The 26,617-nt window shown below is 40.3% G+C and overlaps 1 protein-coding gene across 1 annotated transcript in view; it reads right to left on the reverse strand.

The window, feature by feature from the left end:
- The window catches only part of LOC126187646 (chromosome-associated kinesin KIF4A), a 280,963-nt gene that overhangs the window by 37,802 nt on the left and 216,544 nt on the right, over window positions 1-26,617 (reverse strand). Inside the window, exon 14 of the mRNA XM_049928846.1 lies at window positions 3,296-3,434. Within this exon, the coding sequence (XP_049784803.1) occupies window positions 3,296-3,434 (139 nt within the window). The remainder of the gene's footprint in view (window positions 1-3,295; window positions 3,435-26,617) is intronic.

Consider the following 26,617-nt stretch of genomic DNA (forward strand, 5'->3'; position numbering starts at 1 on the left):
TCCATCAGAGGTTTTACAACTACTTCACATTTATTGAATTCAGATGTGTGGCATGTGGACGAGGTGTCTGAATGCAAATGACAAATCAATATGGCTGGGTGTGAAAAGTGTATGATGTGTCAATTTGAAACTGAATTATGACAAAAACATAAGGAATCGAGTACGATGTATTATATGTACCTAAACTTCATACTAAGCTTCCATCAGTGCAATTGTTAACAAGGCTGCAAATTAAACTTTAGGCATTATGACTGTGATATATACAACAGAGAGGGAACACTCAGGACAGAATACCAACAACATTAGGAAAAAGGATAGATAGGCACAATGAAAAGACCGTTACACATTATAGCTTTCGACCAAAGCCTTCTTCAGTAAAGAAACACACACACACACACACACACACACACACACACACACACACACACACAATCACTACCACTGGCAGTTCTGACCAGAATTTCCAGCTGGAGCTGCCAGTGATACCAGTTGTGTGCATGAAGCATGTTTGCTTGTGTGAATATATGCGTGCGCAATGCCTCGGTACATTGTAAGCAGAATATTTTGATGCACTCCCCACCATACATTGGTTAGAGAGTAAATTACATTTTATACTTTCTTGCCTTTATTATAATAGACTGTATGTGAGGCACCCAGCTGAGCCGAGAGTCAAATATCAGTATGAGGAAAAGAGTGCAAGATTTTATTTGGAAAGCATACTTTCCGCATGTGGCGTGATCAACAATGCGAACAGTGTTTGATTTGTAAAAAAGTACGACCATCGATTTCTCAGTTGACACCTCCTGTGCACTGTTACATATCCATTCATCAATGTGTTCTACAGCAGTGATTAATTCTGTTTTAGCTTGAAGATATGAGCCAGCATATGAATGACCACAAACATTGTCTGCATTATGGACTGTAAGATGCACATTAATTCTTTCCCTTTGGAATGCCGATATTTGCTGCAGCTTCCATAGCATTTATTAAAATTTGGTATGCTTCTTTTTCCTGTAAGTTACTCTCCATAGTTTTGAGCCTTCTTCGAACTGTATCCTTATATTTGCTCCAGTTGGCTTCTGCCATTTTCCACTTACTATTAATGTAAAATATTTGTTTAGTATCAATGTTAATGAAGAATTATATTGGGGGATGATCTAATCCCACTGAGTCAGTTTTAGCTTGCCAGGCAGAAAGTTCAGTAAAACAGGGTGTATAAAGTGTTATACCTATTGGAGAACTTCTACAGAAGAGTGAAGACACTATAGTGTGAGCTCCATCATTGACTATCTCTAGGTTATTGTCTTGAACAACATCCATCAAAGTCCTGCCATTCCTGTCTGTCATGTATCTCCCCCATGCAACATGATACGAATTCAAGTCTCCACCTATTATAAATGGAGGCCAAAGCGTCTTATTAGGAGTCTCATGTTATATTTGACAATTTTATAGTGAGGAGCCTTACACATGGACTACTGTAAAGGTTTTGTGAGCAGCTTGTATTTGTACAGCAACTAATTCAGTTTCATCATTTGTTGCACTAAGTGGGAACTTTTTATGCGGCAGCGTATTTTTTGCTAGTAAAGAAATGCCACCTTTCCCACTGAGATAGTTCTCCCTAATTACAAAATAATTTTTAATGTGCAAGTCTGCTGAGATTTGAACCACATTTCGCATAATAGGACTGCAGCAGGCTGACTGATGAATAGTTCTCTTTAGAAACTTCCTCTATTGGAGTTGGGTGACCTTGTGTTCCACTGCAGTCTTTTCATAGGCTTCATAATTTAGACTAGGAGAGAATTAAAGATACTTGTTACGAGAAGCCCGATATTGCTATCATTAATAGCATGGTTTCATAGTGTATTCTGAATGACAATCTCTACAACATTTATCATCTTACTGGTCAGTTCATTGTGAACTAGAGGCTGTCGTTTACTTGGTACCTGAGATGATGTTACCCTGTGAGCATGAGGCAAAAGGATTCTGACTTGTAAGAGTGAGCATGTTGTATGGCATATAGCAGGTTTCAGTACTGAGACCACTCACAAACACTACGAGTGTTCACTTACTTCTGCTTGTCACCTGTAAGGTTCAGTCAGCAATGCTTGTCTAAGAGGATCAACACACATTTAGCATGGATCCTATTTGTGCATTGATAAACTTGTATGCCTCTTATGGGCAGTGGAAAGTTCTTTCTTTTGGTGATTCGGTGTGCAGTTTGTTCGAACAGAAACTAATGGCCCAGGATAAAAATGTTATTGACCTCCTGTGATGGAAGTGAAGGTTGGCGTAAGAGTAATGTTCAGCCAATCCCTGAAATCTACGTTGTTAAACATAACTAGTTCCTGAACTGCACTATTTGAAACACAGGCTATGTTGCACACAACATCCTTTCTACCAAGCTAGTGTCCAATCAAAAGCCTTAGTTAAATCAAAATATATGCATAGTATTCGAAATATTTCACAGAGAAAAGAGAATGTAACATTTTCCGTTGTTAAACGACTTCTAAAGCTGAACCGTACATTTGATGGCAAATCTATGATATTTTTGATAGGACTTATATGTGGATGGGTGCTGAATGCCACAGTGAGCAACAAATAGCAAAAGGTGAGGTACAAGATTCTACAGAATCAGGCCCAGTACATCTACTGCAGCTCATCCGAAAACGACATTGCTTCTGCTGTGGGCATATCGGAGGCATATAAAGCAATGCCTAACAGAATGAGATTTTCACTCTGCAGCGGAGTGGGCGCTGATATGAAACTTCCTGGCAGATTAAAACTGTGTGCCGGACTGAGACTCGAACTCGGGACCTTTGCCTTTCGCGGGCAAGTGCTCTACCAACTAAGCTACTCAAGCACGACTCTCACCCCATCCTCAGAGCTTTACTTCTGCCACTACCTCGTCTTCTACCTTCTGAGCTTTACAGAAGTTCTACACCTTCGTCCTCGACAGGCAAGTGATTGCCTTCATCTTATTTTACATAAGGAAGAATTACCATTATTGCTGAGCAGTAATATTCAAGTACAAATTTTTGTGTTCTTGCCAAATCTAGAAGACCTATTTTGTATGACTGAATATTCTATACTTCAATCTCAAATGAATGCGAACACAAAATTAGGTAGGAAAGTATGCAACATATATGAAATCAAAACCACCACCACCAAACTAGACAAATAGGTACCAAAAAAGCTCTTTACCTACTTTTCAATCCTATTTGGTAAAACTAGTAACACTACACAGTGCATGGCTTCTCTGCCAAAAGAGCTACAGTTCTGTTAATGCTTCCTGTACCTTGATCGGAGTCCAAAATCTTCTGCTGCAAGTCAGCAATCTGTGCACTTCTTAGGTTTACATCTTCTTCAAGTTGCTTGATTTCATTATGGATTTCTTTCCTTTCCTCATCTGTCAGGCCTTCCTCTTCTAAATTCTCCTAAACATAAGAATGAATATTTTTCTTAGGCCAAAACCTTACAAATGTTTGGTACTTTTATTTTAATGTTGTATCCCTGCATGTGAATTAAACAGTAACTTCATTCTCAAAAATGTTACCAAATTTGTGTAATTAGTTAAACTGTAATTTTTTTTTGTGTGGCACATAATTTAGTACTGTCTGATAGCTACACAGTAGTACACCCTATTGCCACTACTAAATATTTTGTACCAGAAGGCAAGCCTGGCCAGCAATTCTGTTTCTTAATTTTATAGTTTTCTTGGGTAAATTTTGCTTTTGATACATTATTTTGAGTCATACTATATTACTAACTTTCATATCATCAAGTCTGATCTTCCTATTTTGGTACCGCCTATGGCTGAAAACTAGAGGGAGTCACACTCATTGAATTTCCTAAGGTTATTTATTTCTACTGTACTGGCTTGATGATGGCATCCTCTTGGGTAAAATATTACGGAGGTAAAACAGTCCCCCAGTTGTGATCTCCAAGTGAGGCCAACTTGGGGGAGGATGTTACCCGATAAGGTAGTAAGTAAGTACGTACGTAAGTAAGTAAGTAAGGAAGGGAGATTAGGGTTTAGCACAAGGTGGCCATTAAAGATGGCACACAAGCTCAATTGTTCCAAGAATGGAAAAGAAAGTCTTGTGGTGTCCTTTCAAAGGAATCGTCACAATACTTGCCCAGACCAAGTTAGGGACATCACAGAGGATCTAAATCAGGATGATCAGATGTAGATATGAACTGTCATCCTCCTGAATGCGAATCCAGTATGTTAATCAATACGCCAGGAAAAATAAAGCTGATGTTCTAAGGGTGAGAGGGTGGAATGTAAGATCCCTTAATCAGATAGGAAGATTAGAGAACTGAAAAAGAGAAGTAGGCAGGGTGAAGTTAGATATAGTGAGAATTACTGATGGTTGGTGGCAGCAAGAACTGTACTTCATATCAGATGAGTACAGGGTTAAAACAAAACCTTAAAAAGTAATGCAGGAGCAGGACTAATGATGCACAGTAAGAAATGTGGATAAGCTACCTGGTGGTTATAATTAAAGTGCAGCTACTCACAGAGGTCCAGTGGGGACCATAATTATTGTACAGCAATGAAACTTTGTAGACATTGTAATACGTTAAGGCGGATCGATTTAAGCTGGAACAAAATTAGTTCCGAGTTTGCCCACCATGTGCAAATCTGAGAAAGACATACAGATATGTTTCCATATGTAATGGATTAGGAATGAGATGTGGGCAGGAAAGTTCAGACAAGAGGGAAATGCATAATGTCACTTTTATTATTAACTGCAGTTTGTTCAATATGAGCACTGGGGACATCTACACGATGCTGTGCAGTACCAAATTTGCATAAATTGGAATTAATTTGTTTCAAATGTAATTCGGTTCTGCATTAACGTATTAGTGTATCTATCAAGTTTCATGACCATACAATAATTACAGTCCACACCTGACCCCTGTCAGTTGCTGCACTTCATTTCACTCTGGGTCATTCCACATCAAGTGGACGAGAAGTCCCAGAACAAGCATTTCCAAATCTCATGAAGTTTTATGGAAAGGTTCCACAATGTCTTTGATGGATATGTACTAAGTTTCAGTGTGATATCTCCTTTGGTTCCATTTCAACAGCCTCCCATCAAAAGGGATCCCACATCTGTACCACCTACATGCATGTATTTATACAGAACTGCAAACTTCACATAACTTTTACAGAAGGTGCTAGTAACTTACAGGATGACAATTATTGAAGGAAATGGGGGAGGGAGTACATAAATTACTTGCAAGCTATGGCATGCACACACTTTATTCAACATGTAAACATCACTTCAGATTTAGGTTATGACATGTTTGGTATGCCTGCCATCATTGGCGATTATGCGGTGCAGATGAATAGCGAAATTCCGCATGATCTGCTGAAATGTCGGAACATCAGTGCTGTTGATAACCTCCTAACTGGCCGTTTTCAGCTCAGCAATAGTTTTGGTATTATTGGTGTACACCTTGGCTTCAATAAAGCCACACAAAAAGGAGTTGCATGTGTTCAGATCTGTAAACATTCTGTGAAGTGCTCCTCCAGGACATCAAACACTCTCCTGCTTCGAAGGGGTCGAGCTCCGTCTTGCATGTACCACATCTTGTCGAAATCAGGGACACTTTAGATAATGAGGATGAAATAATCTTCCAAAACCTTCACATACTGTTCGGTAGTCACTGTGCCATCAAGGAATATTGCAGTGATTATTCTGTGACTGGACCCTGCACACCATACAGTCACCCGTTGAGGGTGAAGAGACTTCTCTATCACATAATGCAGATTCTCAGTCCCCATATGCGCCCATTCTGCTTGCTGACGATAGCTGACTTTCATGTGCAAATTGCCCTCAACAATAACGCGCGTGCCTCACAGCTAACCGTGAGTGTGAACGTCCTAATGCAAACCATTCAGAAGTTACGACAATTTTATTTCATATAGTTCCATAAGTGTCACCTTGTACAATCATCTGTTTTTGTATATTTAAATAACTTTTTGTGCTAAACAAGAATGTATTACCGATTACATTCTTAAATTACACTTTGCAACAGCTGTACTGCTTCAAAAATGGAAGAAAATTATTGTGCGAGTTAACCAGCCATAAATCAATTTTATGGACAGATTCAGCCAAGAATTGGTGACATGGCACTCAGCATTGTTGTCTTTGTGCCTCAGTCTTTATCAAAACGTATGCACTAGAAAAATGGATGAAAATGTTCTGGATGCTAAATTTTGGGGGACCATATCTCAACTATACACCCTTTAATATTTTTTAATGTTTTATATCTAGAAATAATATTCTTCAAGCTTCAGAAGCTCGATAAATAAGTTTACTTTCAGACCCATGCCTACTTATGGATGAAATGACTCCCTAAAGTTCATATACGTTGATTGTTTGTTTGTTTTACATTAAAATGCTTTCACACCATTGCTGGAGGAATATATACTTTCTTTGAACCTTTAGTTCCTCTCTGGTGCAGATCTTATGATTAGCCCACTTTCAGAAAGTTTTATAACTCAATTTGTGTTGTGTGTTTTGAGAAATAAATCAAGAAGTGCCTGATGCTTGTTTCATTGTTGGTAACGATGGCACCAACTGGTGTAAGTTTGTAAGTTGTCTTCATTTTATTATGGTAAAAGTCCTCTCAAGCTGGGAGGGGGGATGGGGGGATTTGACAAGTTGAAACAGTTCACTAACAAAGTTTTCAAGCCTGGCCAAAAGCTTTGTCCTGGATGTAGACAACTAGCTTATAAACAACTACAACTCCAGGATGAGCAAGAATCAATGACTGCTGATTATATGGATGCAGTTGTCACTTGCTACACAATGAATTGGCAAGAGAGATTCAATGTGTTACATAAGCCATAAAGTTCAGAAAGCACAAGGTCCCACCACAAAAGTTATAACAGCAGCTGCAAATGGCAAAGCCATGCCAAAAATGTAGGGGTATGGGCATATTATGCATCATTCAGGCCATTCCAGCAAAGTTCAAATTTTGACCTTATCTCCTACCAGCCAGATCAAACAGCAAAAGATTAGTGTTTCTGAGAGAATGGCAGAGCAGACTAGGAAACTAAATACAGAGACTGGCATCTTAGCAGTATCTGCAAAATGGGAAGGAGACAGGCTAGATGATAGTATCAGACAGTTTTCAAGTGACTAATTTTGTTGGCTGTACCCACGCAAAAACTGATTTCACATCAGTAAGGGTGGGTGGTGGAAAGTTAGGGTTACCAATTATCAGGATGTAAAGACATGAGGACACCATAGTTGGACTCTAAGGGAGCACAGAAGGGGTGGATGGGTGGGGGGATGTGCAGAATAGATATTTGGTAAGGCAATGAGAGGATATTTTTGGGGAAGTCACGTTCACATAGGTAATCACAATTATTTTATTTATTAACTATATTAGATAATGACCAATGAGAGTGTAATTATGGCATGAAGAACAGTCTCCTATACTTAAAATGCAAAACAAAATTAGTTATCTGTGAGTTTTCCCCAAAAGTATCTTAAAACCCCTCTCTTTGCCAAACCTTTATCCCCCAAATTCCCAATTGTGTTGTGAAGTTCATGAAGGTACTTCATTGTCCAAAAATTTTGAGACTGTTTATCTAACATAAACGGTAATTTTTTTATATTATTTCCCAGGGGTGAACGGAAAGCTGAGATGAAAAAAGTTTGTATAGGACACTTGTGATTTATGATGCCAGGAATCAACCTCAAATTGGCCTACAAAAGCCACCTAAGACACAGATCATGGCTGTTGCATTATATTTAGAATATCTTCTCACTCTATTGAGGCAACTTATTAGATTAGATTGCACAATTTTTAATTAATTAGGATTAGTAATTTAAAGTTTCACATGAGGTTAATTAAAAAAAAAGAAGACTTGTAAAGATTGTGCAAAAACAAATTACGTTTAAAATCCTTTCTAAACGTAACCCTCTCATGTGCAGTACTCTACTAGTCAAGGGCACCCATACCCAGGGGTAAGTGGAGGACTGACAGCCCCCCCCCCCCCCCAAAGCTCAGAGAGAAAGGAAAAAGGAATATGCAGTCATGTGTTTTATTTGAAGAAAATGATTTAAAAGTGCATTACGCAGGTTTTTTCACAGTCAGAACTAGAACTTTTTTATGAATACTTACATGTCCTTTCATCTTCCAGAATATTAAAAAACTTCATACAACCCCCCCCCCCCCCATAATAAACCATTACCATATTTTATGGACTGTAAGATGCACATTAATTTTAAGTAATTTTTTTTAAATAATATTTTTACCATTTCATTATTAGATTGCAAAGCCAGACTAAAAAAAAATCTTAGTTTATAAAACTGAAAAAAACATTTAAAATCCGGGAAAATCATCTAATCTAACTTACTTATTATTAATACTGCTACTTTTTCTTCTTCTTCTTCTTCTTCTTCTTCTTCTTCTTCATATACAAGATAGTCTTCATCGCCATTGAGAGCGTTAATTACGCTGCACTTCTTACAAGACATTATTAAGTCTTCTCTCGCTCTTCATTATGACCTGTTTGATTGTAGGCCATTTTGAAACTGCCTTTGGCATGAATTCATGTTGGGTTTCATCCATCATCCATTTGTTCCATTCCTCTCTCATATACCCTTTAAATGGTTTATTTATTGAGACATCATGAGGTTGAAATTGTGAAGTAAGTTTTCCTGGAATAACAGCAAGTTCTGTATTTCCCTATCTCAGTTTCTCTTTCAAAGATGTTTTCAAATGAATGCTGAACTGAGCTAGGACAAGAAGAGAACTCTTCTTCAATAAAGCACCTTTCGTTCTCTCCCACGCTCTGTTAATCCAGTTTCATACCACCTCATTCATCCAACCCTCTCCATGTGAACACCGTCTCCTGCCAGTATTTCAGAAAGTTTTGGCATTGTTTTGCACTTGTAAATGGTTACTGGATGAAGTTTGGTACAACATGAAAATACGAGTACAACAGTGTAGTTACACTTTAAGCAACTTTCATTGTAACAGTTCTGTTACTCAGCACATCAAATATCAGAGGAGTTTTCTCCATACACACTATTTGACTTAGTTCCATAGTGGTTTTCTTTTGATGTTTAATAATAAAGTGATGGAAAGATAATATTTTCTCTTCATACTCTCGTCGCATTTTCTGAGATATTTTGGTTTTCGTTTGCATGCTAAGTATGTGACTTCATAAATCTGTAGTATCAACTGACTCCATCCTTTAAGTCTTTTAAGTTCCACTGTAGTGCTAACTTCTCAGTGTGCATTTGAATCATTTTTGTATTAATCCCAATGCCATTTTGACGATGTCCTTCAATCCATTTCAATACATCATCATATTGTTTTGGCTATTTTGTGTTCAGTCCTCTATTGGCACAGTCAGTCTTACTCATTTTTTTGAATTCTTCTTTACTATCCCACGAATCTTTAATGTTTTTTTTCTGTTGGTGGAGAGCTGAATGCCACTCAGCTAATCTGTTTCCATGTTGTTCTGCATATGCTATTACTTTCAGTTTATAGCCTGCATCTTATGAATACCTTTTATTTTTTATTACGAAACCAGCTACTAACAAAAATATTTTACTCCTAGCAATAACAAGGATCACTTTCAGTTCAAGTTCACTGGCAACATAGACTGCAATTAAACATCACAGGATAGACAGTGTTCTAGGTTTGTGATGGCGGGGCAGGAGGGGACAGTTTTAGCAAGCTTGTGAGTCCCCACAACTCATGTTCGTCAATCAGTGCACTGCTGCTGCGAGTTGAATCCAATTTCACCAAAGAGAGATTTGTTTCCTGCGGCATCAAATATATGACCATTTTTAAGACTGGTGGGAATCTTAAATCAGACACTGGTCATTTTTATATAGATTTTGAGTATAATCACAAATGGCTCTGAGCACTGTGAGACTTAACATCTGAGGTCATCAGTCCCCTAGAACTTAGAACGACTTATACCTAACTAACCCAAGGACTTCACACACATCCATTCCCGAGGCAGGATTCGAACCTGCGACCGTAGCGGATGCACGGTTCCAGACTGAAGCACCTAGAACTCTTCAGCCACAACAAATTTCGAGTATAAGATGCATCTGAATTTTGGAGACAATTTTTCAAAGAAAAAAGTGTGTCATAGTCCTTAAAATATATACAGGATGATTCAAAAAGAATACCACAACTTTAGGAATTTAAAACTCTGCAACGACAAAAAGCAGAGCTAAGCACTATCTGTCGGCGAATTAAGGGAGCTATAAAGTTTCATTTAGTTGTACATTTGTTCGCTTGAGGCACTGTTGACTAGGCGTCAACATCAGTTGATGCTAAGATGGCGACCGCTCAACAGAAAGCTTTTTGTGTTATTGAGTACGGCAGAAGTGAATCGACGACAGTTGTTCAGCGTGCATTTCGAACGAAGTATGGTGTTAAACCTCCTGATAGGTGGAGTATTAAACGTTGGTATAAACAGTTTACAGAGAATGGGTGTTTGTGCAAAGGGAAAAGTTCTGGACGGCCGAGAACGAGTGATGAAAATGTAGCACGCATCCAGCAAGCATTTGTTCGCAGCCCAGGAAAATCGACTCGCAGAGCTAGCAGAGAGCTGCAAATTCCACAATCAACTGTATGGAGAGTCCTACGAAAAAGGTTAGTTATGAAACCTTATTGTCTGAAATTGGTTCAAGCACTGTCTGCAGTTGATAAGATTAAAAGAATCGATTTCTGTGATTTTATCCTTGCTCAAATGGAAACAGATGAATCTTTCGTTTCAAAGATTGTGTTTAGTGATGAAGCAACTTTCCACACTAACGGGAAAGTCAACCGTCACAATGTCTGTATATGGGGCACTGAGAATCCGAGGGAAACAACTCAGTATGAACATGACTCGCCTAAGGTGAACGTTTTCTGTGCCATTTCAGCCAATAAAGTTTTTGGTCCCTTTTTCTTCGAAGGTGCTACTGTAACTGGACTACCGTATCTGGAAATGTTAGAGAATTGGCTGTTCCCTCAGCTCGAACAAGAGCACAACAATTCATATTTCAGCAGGATGGAGCACCACAACATTGGCACTTATGTGTCTGTAACTACCTGAATGTCAACTACCCAAGGCGATGGATCGGCCGCCAGGCAGCCCATGACAGAGCACTTCATCACTGGCCTCCAAGAAGCCCTGATCTTACCCCCTGCGATTTTTTCTTATGGGGGTATGTTAAGGATATGGTGTTTCGGCCACCTCTCCCAGCCACCATGGGTGATTTGAAACGAGAAATAACAGCAGCTATCCAAACTGTTACGCCTGATATGCTACAGAGAGTGTGGAACGAGTTGGAGTATTGGGTTGATATTGCTCGAGTGTCTGGAGGAGGCCATATTGAACATCTCTGAACTTGTTTTTGAGTGAAAAAAAAACCTTTTTAAATACTCTTTCTAATGATATATAACAGAAGGTTATATTATGTTTCTTTCATTAAATACACATTTTTAAAGTTGTGGTATTCTTTTTGAATCACCCTGTATATGGGTGCTCTTGCTCCTAGTGTAAGACAGCCAGAGAAACGAAATTCTTTAATTGTTACTTTTAAGCCTGTTAAATTTCACAAAACTCTTAGGTAGAAATTAAACTATCAATTCTATAATTTATATGGTGAACAACAAGGTGTGTTTAATATTCACAGCTGATTTTAGCGACAAAAAGAAATGAGATTCAGAAGGTTAAGACTGACTAACTGGGATGGGGCTCACTGATTTGGCTCAAACTGAGTAGATGCAAGTACCCCTTTCAAGTTGCTACAATATCTCGCCTGAGTGGGTCACAGGAGAAGGTAAAATGCTCTCTTAAGATTTTCAAACAGAGCATGAAGGATCTGATTTTCAACAATTTGTAAGACACTGGCGTGGTGCAATGGTCAACTGCACAGTCTTTAACTACTGGCTCAGGTTTGATTCATGCTGCTACAATTTCTTTTCTCCCCCTCTCCATTTTATTGTATTCCTCACAACATTAAATTATTATTTATAAAATGCAATACATTTTAACAATATGAATATAATAGAGGGAAACGTTCCACGTGGGAAAAATATATTTAAAAAGAAAGATGATGAGACTTACCAAACAAAAGCGCTGGCAGGTCGATAGACACACAGACAAACACAAACATACACACAAAATCTAGCTTTCGCAACCAATGGTTGCCTCGTCAGGAAAGAGGGAAGGAGAGGGAAAGACAAAAGGATTTGGGTTTTAAGGGAGAGGGTAAGGAGTCATTCCAATCCCGGGAGTGGCACAGTGTTACACCGTCCGGGTTATCTGGATACTTCCCACTAACACCAACCTGTCAGAACTCCGGAGATGGGAACTTGCCCTTCAGCATATCCTCTCTTCTCGCTATCCGCCAGGCCTCAATCTCCGCTAATTTCTAATTTCAATTTGCCGCCGCTCGTACCTCACCTGTCTTTCAACATCATCTTTGCCTTTGTACATCCGCCCCGACTGACATCTCTGCCCAAACTCTTTGCCTTTACAAATGTCTGCTTGTGTCTGTGTATATGAGGATGGATATGCGTGTGTGTGCGAGTGTATACCTGTCCTTTTTTCCCTCCTTTTTTCCCCCTAAGGTAAGTCTTTCCGCTCCCGGGATTGGAATGACTCCTTACCCTCTCCCTTAAAACCCAAATCCTTTTGTCTTTCCCTCTCCTTCCCTCTTTCCTGACGAGGCAACCATTGGTTGCGAAAGCTAGATTTTGTGTGTATGTTTGTGTTTGTCTGTGTGTCTATCGACCTGCCAGCGCTTTTGTTTGGTAAGTCTCATCATCTTTCTTTTTAAATATAATACATTTTAACAGATTTATATAGTTAATATACTCCATTTAACTAAAATTTATTTAATTAATTAATATTTGTACACAGGAATTGTTTTAAAAGGATGCTTTCCTGAAATGTATTTAACGCAAAGCATGATTTGTGATTTCAGCTGTCCTTCAATACCAAAGGCCTGTTGCTGTCATACACACCATCCTTTTTCTCTGTTCTCTCTTATGCATTCATGACTCTCACAACTGTTTCAAGTCCCCTGCAGTTGGTCTGTATTGTACCTTTGTTTCAACGGTCTCAACTGTGTTGTCAACAGTCTCTCACCCCATGTCTGTAATGATTTTCTATAAAAACTTGTGATTTTATTGGAAAATGGCAACAAGAATTTTCTACAAGGGAAGAAATTGGTGAAAAAACCTAACCTACAAGATTTATATTAAATTTCATTAGTGCTCTTCATTAGGCTTTTTCAATTTATTAGGGAAAAAAAACCCATGATCACAGACAGCCATCCTACATCTGTAGGTCCTGTAACATTACCAATGGACCAAGCACCTGCAGAGAAGGTTTCTGAAACTACGAATGGTAATTTCATACACAATGGAGAACATCTGATACTATACGATGAATGTATGGATGGAATTTTCTGAATGATAATATAGTTGGGTTTGTGTAATTTTCTATTCGTGGTTAGCTTAGCTATAGTATGAGTATTCAAAGCTTATTCTCATTTCTAACATACCTACAAATTTAAGAATGGGCTACATGTGTGGCTAATTAGTCAGACCACTTTGTGGTCTAATACCTCCATAGGCTTCCCATGCTAAAATGTTAGAAACAGTTTTTAGGAATGTGAAGAGGAAGACTGGCAGTTAATCCCCTATAGGGTTTGTGACTAACCCATCCCTGGCTCTTTAGTCAAGTCTATTGACAGAGGGGATCGTGTGGCATAGGGTATAGTGAGTACCTGTCCTTGGAGGATGTCTTCTTCTTCAGTTCTAACAAACATAGTCTGTATTTCCCTTTTTTATTTTATGTTGCTTCTCTATTCAGCTTCAGATGTTCTATCATGTGAACACATTTACTTTGAGATAATTTCAAAACTGGCTTTCATCGGCTTCCCTGAATTAAAGTTATACGCAAAGACCTTGTGGTCAATATATTTTTAATGGCATTGCATTAGAAATAACTTAATTTTTTTCTTTTAGATAGGAAATCATATTGATCCTTGAGTTAAAATACATTGTGCCTACCAAATCTGGAGAGAATATATTATGTATTAGAGTAAAAGAAGTGCATTACCTAAATACGCTATGAGTATTGTCATTGGCATGTCAAGTGAACCCTGTTTTTGTAGTGAGTGGAAAATTGTGGTATTGTCACTGGAGGGTGAAGGGGACCTCTCTGTTGTTATAATTGAAAGATTACAGTAGGCCAGATGTGACAGGTCCCTTAAAGTAAAAACTAGTTGCATATGGTACACAGCAGTCATTACATAGCATATCTGATAGAATTTAAGGCCGCATAAGAAAAATAAGGATGATAATAATAATAATGACAATAACAATAATAATTCTGCTATGCCAGCCAAAAGCCCAGGGCCTCTTCCTGCAGTTGTGGAGTAAGGAGGAGCAGGAGGATTACTAAATAATCAAAAAATTGGGTTTCAGCTGGCTCAGCTGATAGCACCCTGTTGGGTCCCCTGCCTAGGGTACAAGTGAAAACTGGTTAATAGTTTCTGAGGTGGATGTAGACAGGTGGCATCATCTCAATAACAAAAAAAGCGGCCGAAAAATTACGGGGAAGACTGGTGACCACAGCCTTGGAAGGCAACCAGTTAACGGGAGAGAACTCTTAAATTGAACCCAACAGAGCTCATAACTACAGCAGTAGTCCAATCAGAAGATTAAACCTCTAACAATTTTCAACTAAAGTGTGGAGGAAAACTCACGGACATAACGACCCCATATGGTATTGAATCCAACACCTCCATGGCAATGTTTGTGGGCCATTGGATTCTGGCGAGCCCACAACAACATGCTATGTGAACTGGTCAGAGAATCCTGGAACCACTAACAACAAAATCAGACATATGATGTGTGAAAAGTAATGGGAATTTATTAATTTCATGGGCTTTATACATTTGATTTTCAAATTTTTAATCTTCGGGTACATATTTCTGATGCATTTTTGCATTTTCAGCTGTTTTGAATAATTATAGTCAACAGTCAAAAAGATGATACGTTTTTTCAAGTGTTTGTTGAATTTTACTTTCGAAAAAGGTGGATCAATGAATTTGCATTCAATTTTGCTTGAAAAAGGGAATTAAGTGAGGCATCAGATTCGAAATCTATTATAAGCAAGACAAAAGTTTACGAGTGGTATAAACATTTCAAAGAAGGCCAAGATGATGATGACGACAACTGCCCTGGACGCCATAGAACATAAATGACTGAAGACAATGTGGAAGAAGCAAAGAAAACGATTGTGGAAAATCGCCAAATCACCATCGGAGGATGCCGATGATGTTGGCATATCCTCTGGCTCATACAAAGCAATTTTTGAATGTCTTGGACATGAAACACACAGCACTAAAATTTGTTCTGAAACGGTTGAATGAAGCTGACAACGATCCGGAACTTCTGAAGGAGGTCATAACAGGTGATGAAACTTGGTGTATACGGGTATGACTTCGAAACCAAGACCCAACGAAAACTGCCTGAAGAGCCAAGACAGAAAAATATTCTAAACGTTTTATCAGATGTGAAGGTTTTTCTCACGGTTATCTTCATTTACAATGGGATAGCACATCACAAGTTCCTGCCTCATGGCCATAAGGTGAATAAGGAAGTTGTGCACTGTTTGTGCGAAGCAATCTGAAGAAAGCGACCAGAATTGTGGCAAAACCACTTTTTGGCAAAAGACAAAACCATTCTGTTGTCTGAGCTACCACAGTCACTGGACACGGCCCCCCTGCTATCCCCCCCCCCCCCCCCCCCCCCCATTCCCGAGGCTGGTGAGAACCACAAAAGGACATCATTTTGCCACAATTAGATAAAAACAGTATCTCTGGACGTGCTGAACACCAAAATGAGGAGTGAGTTCCAGAAGCTCTTCCGAGATGGGAAAAAACACCTAGCACAAGTGCATCATATCTGAGGCAGATTATTTTGAATGGGACAAAGTAGTAGTAGATGATAATTAAATAAAGATTCTTTAAGAAAAACAATAATTTCCTGTTACTGTTTGATCACACCTCATCAGCAACAAAGCTACCCCACCACACTGATTAACAACTCATACTCAAGATGGGCACACTGAAACACAAATATTTTGACACACAACAAGATACTGCTCACAGAAATACAGGTGACCAAGTGTAAAGACAAAGATGTCTTTGATTCACAGGGCTGCCACATTCTTAAAGGAAAGGTAGGGCACAGAAGAATAAATATGCTACACACCAGTAGACTAGTTCATTATAATTCATAAAATACTGGATTCAGTTATTGATTTCAGCTCACCCAGTAGCCAGGTGTCCCTGCAAACATGATCTACACGGTAGAAACTGTTCATGCACCCATCAATGAGAACAATGAATGTAACCTGAAAATAATGAAACTATAGGAAGAACTAGAGGACATAATTAACAAGGCACCAGAGTGTAACACAATCGTGCTAGTTAGTGATTTCAGTGTCCAGTTAGGACAACAGCACAAGTTAGAGTCATTGTGGGAGAGCCCCCACACTGAACAACAGGAACAGAGTGTGTCTAGTGGGCCTTCAACTTGATAATAAGCCCTCAAGGGATTACCAAGGAAATGAAAGACAAACATCAACTAACCACCTCTCAGGTCATGTTGCCATATGAAGGAAATTGCTATTATGTGAGAGTATTAAGAGGAACAAATTTAGATTAAATCCACTACCTCTCCAAAACAAAACTGAAATTTCTATCTAGAAACAACAATGAAGTCACTCAAGCTTACAAAGTTTGATTTACATAAATTTTCAACTTTTAACAAGTTCACAGAGAAATTGTTAGCACCAACGATCAGGGGAATGCTAAAAGGGTATAATAGGCTTCGCATATGATCTTTGGGTCGATTATGCACAACCAACACAGAGTAAAATTGTTACATCTGTTGAACAACCAAGCTTGGAGACATTAGCGTTCAGGCGGAGCTATTAGTCGGTCCTGCATAGTTATTGTGTAACGATACACTGTTAGTTTGAATTGTTCTTTAATTGTGCCTGTCAATGTCAATTCTCTCGTGTCTAACAAAATAAATGTTGTATAGTAAAATCCGCAAATTACTAATTTCAATAGTACATCACCCAGCATCACTTAAAATAATCAGTGAAGTTAACAGCAGGAGAGCAGCACTTCCAATATAAATCAAATAAATGCAGGCCACTCGTTGACAAAAAACGAGTCACCCGTTGACAAAAAATGAGTGCATTCGGTGCGCACACATGAGGAGCAGCCTCGTACATTGTGACGCTTGTTTGGACTTTGATTCCAATGGAACTTCGGATATAATGAAATAGACATCATAACAATCTGTGAGTCCATGGCCATTCTGCACAGCAGTGCTTTGAGTGGAATTCCGTAGGAATGCCCGGGAAAGGAACAGTAATGGTGTTAATATAACGTGGAACAAGCTTTTTAATTATCCATATGCAGTAACTTATAACAGACAGTGACTGTTGGCAACATATTTAACATGGCCCACACCACACGAATTGGTAGTGCCAAATTAATAGAAGATAATCATACTATTAGCTTTGAGCTGCCCAAGCCTAGTTCAACACCGTTGGCTACTCAACAAACAGGAACCACTACTGTTAATAATGACTTCTTTACTCAATTATTATGCAAAATAGAATTAATCACGGACGACAAAAACACAGAATCGCAAAGGCAATTAGAATCTATGCTGGAAGGAAACAAATTCAGGAGAAAATCACGACTAAATTGAACACATTAACAGATACTGTTAGCAATTTGTGAACCAAGGTTACCAAGACATGTGATGAAAAACATGGTTAACTCAGAGAGGAATCTAAAGTCAAACACAAAGTGATCAAAATGGAAATCCAAGAATTTCGGACCCAAGCTGATGAAAAATGCAGGCAAACAACCAATTGGTTAGTGAAGCTCATGAGAAAATAAGAGCACAAAATGACGAAATAATTAAAATCAAGAATATGTGCAAGAAGGACAAAGAATCGATGAGTATAATAGTTAAAGGTGTACGGACGGTGCAATGAATTGAATGATGATGTAGATAAAATCTGGAACATAATTACTGGCAGTGACGAGAAGTTGAGTGCATTTAATATAGAGAATTTGTGTGACAAAATTAATTATATGTTACGTGAAGCAGGTATCAACAAAATTCTTGACAACAGACTGGGCACCTGACGTTTCCAGAACTATGATCTGAAACAAGATGTTCACGTGTTGCCTTTATTAAGCTAAATTGCTTAACACGCATTCCCAAAGCCTTATAATGAGCATGCTAGAATTATTATGAACACTGTTCAGTGTGGACACATTGATGCGGTAGAAGAAGATTTGAACTGGGGAAAGGAACAAACAAAAGTAGGAACTTTAATGCTTTTCATTGAAAATTAAACTTTTAGTATAATTATGGAAGCTCTAACAGATTCAGCGAGAGAAATGAGCACAACAGCTGAAAGCTTATTTACACATTTAAGTAATAGGCTGAAATTCCCACCATTTCCTGTTAATGGTGTATGTATTGTCAGTGGGATGGGCAACAGAAGCAAACCCATTAAAGGACAGGCTTCATTGAAGTCTTGTATTAAGGAGGATGAATACAAAGAATGTATTAACTGATGGCTCTCTTACTGTTCAACTAATTCTCAGAATAGGTTGGCTAACTGAAATGACGTGTAGTATTTATTTTCAGGAAAGATGTCTGCGGATTAAGAAGAATAATGGAGAGAAGGAAATTTTGTTTAAAGGATTAGTAACTGAAGATGATAGTAATGCTGCAACATCAGGATAAGGTTAATGCATTTTTGAGGAGAAAGTGAAATGGTAAACGTTAGTCATTCTGAGAATGCTCTAAATTTTATGCAAATCAAGATTCAATCATTAATTGAATTGTCTGAAGCAAAGTGAGAAGAACTGATTGAAGTGCTGAAATTCTATGCCATCTTGTTTTCAAAATTACTTGGCTTGATCAAAGAATGTGTTTGCAAAATTAAAATGAGGGACCATGACTTATTCTGCAGTAAATCATATGCAGTACCATTAGTCAGGAGGGAAGCCATTAATAAAGAAATCACGAGAATGCTGAATAACCAAATAATTGAGTGCTCAGATAGTGAATACTTTAACTCGACACACCCTGTTGCTTAGAAAGACAGTAGTGTTCCTACAGTTCTGGATGCTTGCGCAATGAATCACATAATTCTCTTGCAACGTGATCAACCTGAAAACCAAAGAGAGTTTCCTAGGATAGTTCAAAGGAGTCAAATATTTAAATAGTCTCGACTTGACTGGAGGATACTGGCAGCTACTCCTAGATGAAGATAGTAGAAAAAATACTGCATTCCTATACAACGGGAGGTGTTACCTGATTCAGAGAATGCCTTTCGATTTGTCACTGTCTTCAGCAGCTTTTATGCAAGCACCTGATGAAATATTAGGAGACGACTTATTAAACCACGTGACACACAATGTTGATGACATTTTACTTAGTACTGCCTCCTGGGAGGAACATCTGGATATTCTTTGTTGAGAGTTTCACACTTTTAGAAGAGCTGGCATTACCATTAACTTGCAAAAATCAGAATTCACCAAATCACAGATTAAGTTTCTTGGTAATATTTTCTCACGTGGAATTGAAACAGATCCGGCAAAATTGGACACAGTGAGGAATTCTCCGTTACTGAAATACCTCAAGCAGCTGAAACCTTTTTATAAGTTCCTGTAATTTCTATCACCATTTTCTGCCTGGATTTTACTTATCTCCAGTGTTAATGAACTATTAAAGAAAGATACTATACAGAAGTGGGGTAAGAAACACCAAGATTGGTTCGAATTGCTTAAAAAATTATATGAAGCACCTATATTGTACCATACTGATGTGAATAAGAGATTTTACCTTTGATCTGATTCAAACGATTATGCTACAGATGAAGCACCTATATTGTACCATACTGATGTGAATAAGAAATTTTACCTTTGATCTGATTCAAATGATTATGCTACAGATGCAGAATTGTATCAGCTAATAGAAATTAATAGAGTAACTGACTATCGCACAATTGCATCTCCCCTCTCTACTGTACAAGAAAATATACTGACAGAAAAAGAAGCACTCGCTATTATGTGGGGATTTGGAAAGTTTTGCTGTTTCTTGTGTGGAAGACACACAGTGGTAATGACAGTCCATAAAGCACTGGCGCTCGCAAATTGATGCATGACAGGCTAATATGGTGGGGACTGGCTCTTCAACAAGACATCTTTGAAATATCGTACATGCCAGGAAACAAAAATAAAGCATCGGATGCACTATCGGGCTTATGAGAAGGGCGTGTATCTGGTAATGCTGCACATGTGCGGCAGAAAGATGTGAGGATCCACTATGAGTGGTGTGGAAGGTGAATGTTCCATATGAAAAATACACAGAAACATAAAACGTTAACAGGACACTGAAGAAACACTCAAAATGGTAAGGGAGAAATATGATGGCCTGAGTGTTATAGGTGGCAAGAAAATATGACAGTATTATTTAAAACAGGATGGAATTTTGCACCAATGGAAAAATGTTAACTAAGATCAATGGAGGTAGTGCACACCTAGACATGTTGTAGATGATATAATAAAATATGTGCATGTGAGCTATGCTCCTTTAGGACCAAGTGTGCATGTTGAAGTTACAGGAAAATGTATTTTCGATAATATGGCTACGAAAGTTCGCTAATACTGAAGTCTTGCGAAGTATCTCAAAAAATTAAAGTACCTACTGTGCAGCATAAAGGGTTTATGCACAGTGTAATACTTCAAAAACCTGGAGGAATCTTGGCCTTTGACCTCTATAGATCCTTGCCTCAGTCTAAAGGAAATTTCACTCGTATTTTAGTTGTGATGGACATTTCTCAAAATTTATACACCTTTACCCACTGAGAAAAGCTGATAGTAAAATTATAATTAATAAACTGAGAGAAGACTACTTTGGGAATACAGTTAAACCAGAGTGCATCTTCCAATACTTGCCCACAATTCCATCCACACACATGGACAGATTTTTAGACACGTTGCTACATTAGTTTATAAGCTCATTTCCAAATTTTCTGAGTGCCCTATGTGGGAGTAATGCCATTTGTTCCATGCCTATTGTGACAAGAAACACACTATGTGGATTGATTGACTAACTGATTTCGAAATTGTGATGAACAGTTTAGCTCACAATTCAATGGGGTTATCACCATGTGTTCTCTTTGGCAAGAAGCTGGCAGGCATATTTCATGAATGCATGAATTTTAGATAAGATAACGACATCATGCAAGAATAACATTAGAAAATCGCATCTTATACAATGAAGAAATGAGCAGCAGAAAGAAAGTTAGCACATGACAGAATTGTTGGGCCTACTACTTATAAAGTCAGCAATTTAATACTTATCCGAATGCACAAGAAATCATCAAGTATTGACAATGAAAAGAAGTTTCACCATTATTACATGGGCCATTTAGAATCAGAAAACTAGTACGTTCGTATTCAGTAGAAGCAGGAAGGATACAATCTGGTCAGTATCACAGTCTTCAACATTTGAAAACATCAGAATGAACCAGCAGTGAGAAACAGTGCAAAGATAAAATTTTGTGAACAGTGTTATTGTGTTTACAGTGTTTTCAGTGAAATATATAACTGGACAATAGTGAGTAGCTATGATGAACTAGGATTAATAGACTGAAGTTGTTAGCTACAGTGAGCTAGGTTTAAGCAAATATTGATGCCATGTGTATTACACCAAAGAACGCTGCTCCAGACAATGTTTATGGCACATAATGCAACATTTTTTTTCAGGAGGGGCTGCTGGTAAGACAAGGCAGTGCATATGCAGCTTCTGTGTTATTGCACCACTGCACATTGTGTGTGTTGACATGTTGGTGATCCCCCATTATCGCTATTCAAGAGCTGTTAGGTTGGCTAACTGTCCCAAGGAAGCAGGCTGCCAGCGAGCTGTGCAGATGCGCGCAACCTGCATTTCATGTGTATACTACTGCTGGCCAGGCGAAACATTGGTACACTGTATAGATAGGAGGCACTTATCAGTGCACGGAACCACAACTTTACCTGTTGATCGACCATGCACACAGTGTTTTGGCAACTGTGGACACATATTTGTCATTCCAGTTGCTGAAACAGTGATGAAGGAATCTTCAATCTCCTGCGGCATCCATACCACAGTCCCTGTTCATCGAGATACGATATAATTGCGTGTGATTAGCATCACATGATATACTTGGTTGGTTTAAAAGAGGGAGGAAGGGGGGAGGGTGGGGGGAGTTGCAAACTGCCAGGTCATCGGCCCCTCGTTCCAACTAAAATAATTCCACCAGGGTGGGAGTAAAATAATCAAGACATAAAAAAACACAGCTGAAAGAAAGGAGAAAACCAAAATAATGACAGAAGTGCAACAAACACTAAAATTGACAAATTTGGACAAGAAAAGCACAGACAGACGAAAGAAACATGTAGACGAGATCAAAGCAAGAGAGCAGATTACCATGGCTGGCTGACCATGAGAATAAAAAAGGAGAAGTCAGCCACTCTGAAACACATCAAAACCTCAACCCTAAAAGCACTAGGGTAGAGGACACAGAGGGACAAAAAACATGCGCTAAAACTTAGATCAAATGATAAAACCCACCCTCACAAATAAAACATAAAACTAAAGCTGGTGTTGAAGAATTGTTGCCCAACACTGAAGGCAGTGTGCTGGGAAAGTTAGAAGTCCGCCACAGAGTGGCTTAAAGTGGGCAGTCTAGCAAGAGATGGACGGCTGTCATTTGTGAGCCACAGCGAGACCGAGGTGGGTCCTCACGACAGATGGGGTAACCATGCGTTAGCCACGTATGGGCAATGCGGAGCCGCCAGAGGACAACTGATACGCTGCAAGAAGACCGCATGAAAGACTTCCACATATTCGTAGTCTCCTTCATGACACACAGTTTGTTGTGTGTACTATTATGCCATTCCGCCTCTCCAAGACGAAAAACCCTGTGGCGTAAGACAGAACGCAGGCCAGTTTCGGAGATGCCCATCTCCAGAAGCGGTTTCCGCTTAGCCTGTCGGCAGGTTAGTTGCCTGGGATTCCAACATGTCCTAGGGCCCACACAAACACCACTGGACGATGGGACCGTTCCAGGGCATAGATGAATTCCTGAATGGACGCTGCCAAAGGATGACGAGGGTAGCACTGGTCGATAGCTTGTAGGCTGCTCAAGGAGTCAGTACACAGGAGAAATGACTTTCCAGGGCATGAGCGGATGTGCTCAAGAGCATGAGATATTGCCGCCAGCTCTGCAGTGAAAACACTGCAGCCATCTAGCAAGGAGTGCTGTCAATATGCCCTCCATGAACACACGCAAAGCCTACGTGACCATCAGCCATCGAGAAATTGGTGTAAACCACTTCATGGCCCCAGTACACGTCTCAAATGCAGAGAAAGTGATAGCGGAAAGCCGCAGGGTTAACGGAGCGCTTAGGGCCATGCGAAAGGTCCAGAAGAATCTGCGGCCTAGGTGTACACCATAGAGGTGTATGCGAATGGACCTCGAAAAGAGGTGGTACGGGAAGGAGTCCAGTTCAGACAGAAGGGACCAGACACAAACTCCAATCTTAAGCCCTGACTTGGGCCGTCAATGTGGGAGATGAACCACTGTGGTTGGGAGAAAATGGCGGTAATTCAGATGCGCAAGAGAACTATGAATGTGTGCAATGTAACTGGCGAGCAGTTGGGCATGGCTAACCTCCAATGAAGGGACTCCGGCCTCCACCAGGACACTGGTCACCAGACTCGTTCTAAAAGCTCCTGTCCCTGGGCGAAGACCACAGTAGTGCACTGTAACGAGTAAATGCAATGCTGGGGGCGCCGCCGAACCATAAACCAGACTCCCATGGCCAAAGAGGGAAAGAACAAGGGCTCTGTAGAGCTGCAGCAGCATAGAGCGATCTGCACCCCAATTGGTGTCGCTCAGGCAGCAGAGGGCATTGAGGTGCTGTCAGCACTTCCGCTTAAGCTGACGTGGCCAAGTCAATCGGGTGTCGAAAACCACTCCTAAGAATTGATACGTCTCCACTACAGTCAGAGGATCATCATTAAGGTAAACTTCTGGTTCTGGACGAACGGCGTGACGCTGACAGAAATTCATGACACATGACTTCGCAGCTGAAAACTGGAAGCTGTGGGCTAGAGTCCATGACTGCACCCTGTGAATGGCTCCCTGTAGGTGCCACTCAGCAACACCAGTACGAAATGCAGATGTCATCCACATACAGAGAAGATGAGATCAATGGCCCTACAGCTGCTGCTAGACCGATAATAGCCACTAAAAATAGACACACTCAATACGGAGCCGTGTGGAACACCATTCTCCTGAATACAGGGGAATTATGGGAGGCACCAACTTGGACACAAAAAGTACGGAGTGGCAGGAAGATTTGGATGAAAATCTGGAGCAGGGTCCGGAGACCCAACTCATACAATGTGGCAAGGATATGATGTCGCCAGGTCTTTTGTTTGCTTTACGTAAGTCAAAAAAGACGGCAACCAGACGTTGGCATTTGGAAAAGGCTATCCGGATGGCAGGCTCAAGGGACACAAGATTATCAGTGGTAGAGCAATCCTGACGGAAGTTGCCCAGACATGAAGCCAGTAGTCCATGTGACTCCACGACCCAACCCAACTGCTGACACACCATAAGTTCCAGCAGCTTACAAAGAAAGTTGGTGAGACTGATGGGCTGCTGACACACCATACGTTCCAGCAGCTTACGAAGAAAATTGGTGAGGCTGATGGGCTGGTAGCTATACACATCAAGCGGGTTTTGACTGGATTTGAGCACAAGAATGATGGTGCTCTCCCGCTATTGTGATGGAAAGATGCCATCACACCAGATCCAGTCGAAGACGAAGAGGAGACGGCGCTTGTAGTCAGACAGGAGATGTTTAATTGTCTGACTGTGGACCCAATCTGGCCTAGGAGCTGTGTCGGGGCAATGTGCAAGGGCGCTGAGGAGCTCACACTCTGTAAATGGGGCGTTATAGTGTTCACTGGAGCATGTAGTAAACGAGAGGACTTTCCTTTCCATCCACCATTTGAAGGTGCAAAAGGCTGGGGGGTTAGTTCTCCGATGCAGAGGCTTCAGCAAAGTGCTCGGCAATTGCGTTTGCATCAGTAGATAATACGCCACTGATGTTAATGCTAGCGACACCTGTTGGGCTCTGGTACCCAAAATGACGTCTGATCATCGTCCAGACACGGGAAGGTGATGTATGGGTAATGGTCGACACGTACCCCTCCTAACTCTCCCGTTTCCGTCATTTTATAAGCTGGCGAATGTGGGCACAGAGCTGCTTAAAGGCTATTAGGTGCTCTAGGGAAGAGTGCCACTTATGTTGCTGTAGCACTCGCCGACACTCGTGACTTCCCGCGACCACCGAGAGACTGACTGTCGCTGGGGGCATCCTAAAGAACAAGGGATCACGTTTTGGGGAGATTCAGCAGTGACAGCAGAGGTGAAGGCTTCCCAGTCTGCCTTGTTTAAAGCCCATCAGGGTAGGCGTCCGTGGGCATGATGCCGGGGGAGTGACAGGAAGATAGGGAAGTGGTCACTACCACACCGGTCTTCGTGTGCTCTCCAGTGGATCGATGGGAGAGCGCCAGGGCTGCAATCTGAGAGATCAATGGCCGAATATGTGCAGAGGTTGAGTTGTGACAGTAAATTTTTGACCTCCGTACCTTGGCCTGTAACCCTGGCACCACCCCACAAGGGGTTATGCACGTTATCACCACCCAAAAGTAGGAAAGGTTTAGGGAGTTGATCAATCAGTGCAGCCAACGCGAATAGGGGTACTGCACCATCTGCACCTTATATACGTTGCAGACAGTTATTTCTTGTGTCGTCTGTATCCTGACAGCCACAGCTTCAAGAGGGGTTTGAAGGGGCACAGGTTCACTTCATACTGAGTTCAGAACATAGACACAGACTCCACATGACACTATTATATTCGCTGCAGTTCTTGTAATATCCTCTGTAGCCGCGAAGGGCAATGCAGAAAGCAGGTGTAAAGCTTAACAGTTGCCGTAGCTCAGCCGGATGGTGGAAAAAACTGCAAAATTCCACTGGAGGATGACGTGATCGTGAGACTGGGAAGGCATGAAACACTCGATGAGGCAGTCTACACCTCAGGGTCACCTGCTGCCACCAGGAGCACCTGTACAATCAAAATCCATTGTGTCTGAGGGCCCAGCATGATCTAAGTCCTCAGCAGATGCCAGAATCTCCAGCTCATCCTCAGACACAAAGCTTGTAGTTAGTGGTGGTGTGGGTGCTGCCGCAGTGCCTTGATTCTTCGGACCTTTTTCTTTTTAGGTTTCTCTTGCTGCTACTTATTTTTGTCTGGTTGGGAGGGCTTCACTGATTCAGTCTCAGGGACTGAGGAGGACCATGAAGCCCTACAACCAGCTACCTGTGGTTGCTTCACCGCCACTGGCAGGTGTCAGCTTTGCCACTGGTAGGAACCTGGGAATGGAG

This window comes from Schistocerca cancellata, chromosome 5, assembly GCF_023864275.1.
Source record: "Schistocerca cancellata isolate TAMUIC-IGC-003103 chromosome 5, iqSchCanc2.1, whole genome shotgun sequence".
NCBI classification, from domain to species: Eukaryota; Metazoa; Arthropoda; class Insecta; order Orthoptera; family Acrididae; genus Schistocerca; species Schistocerca cancellata.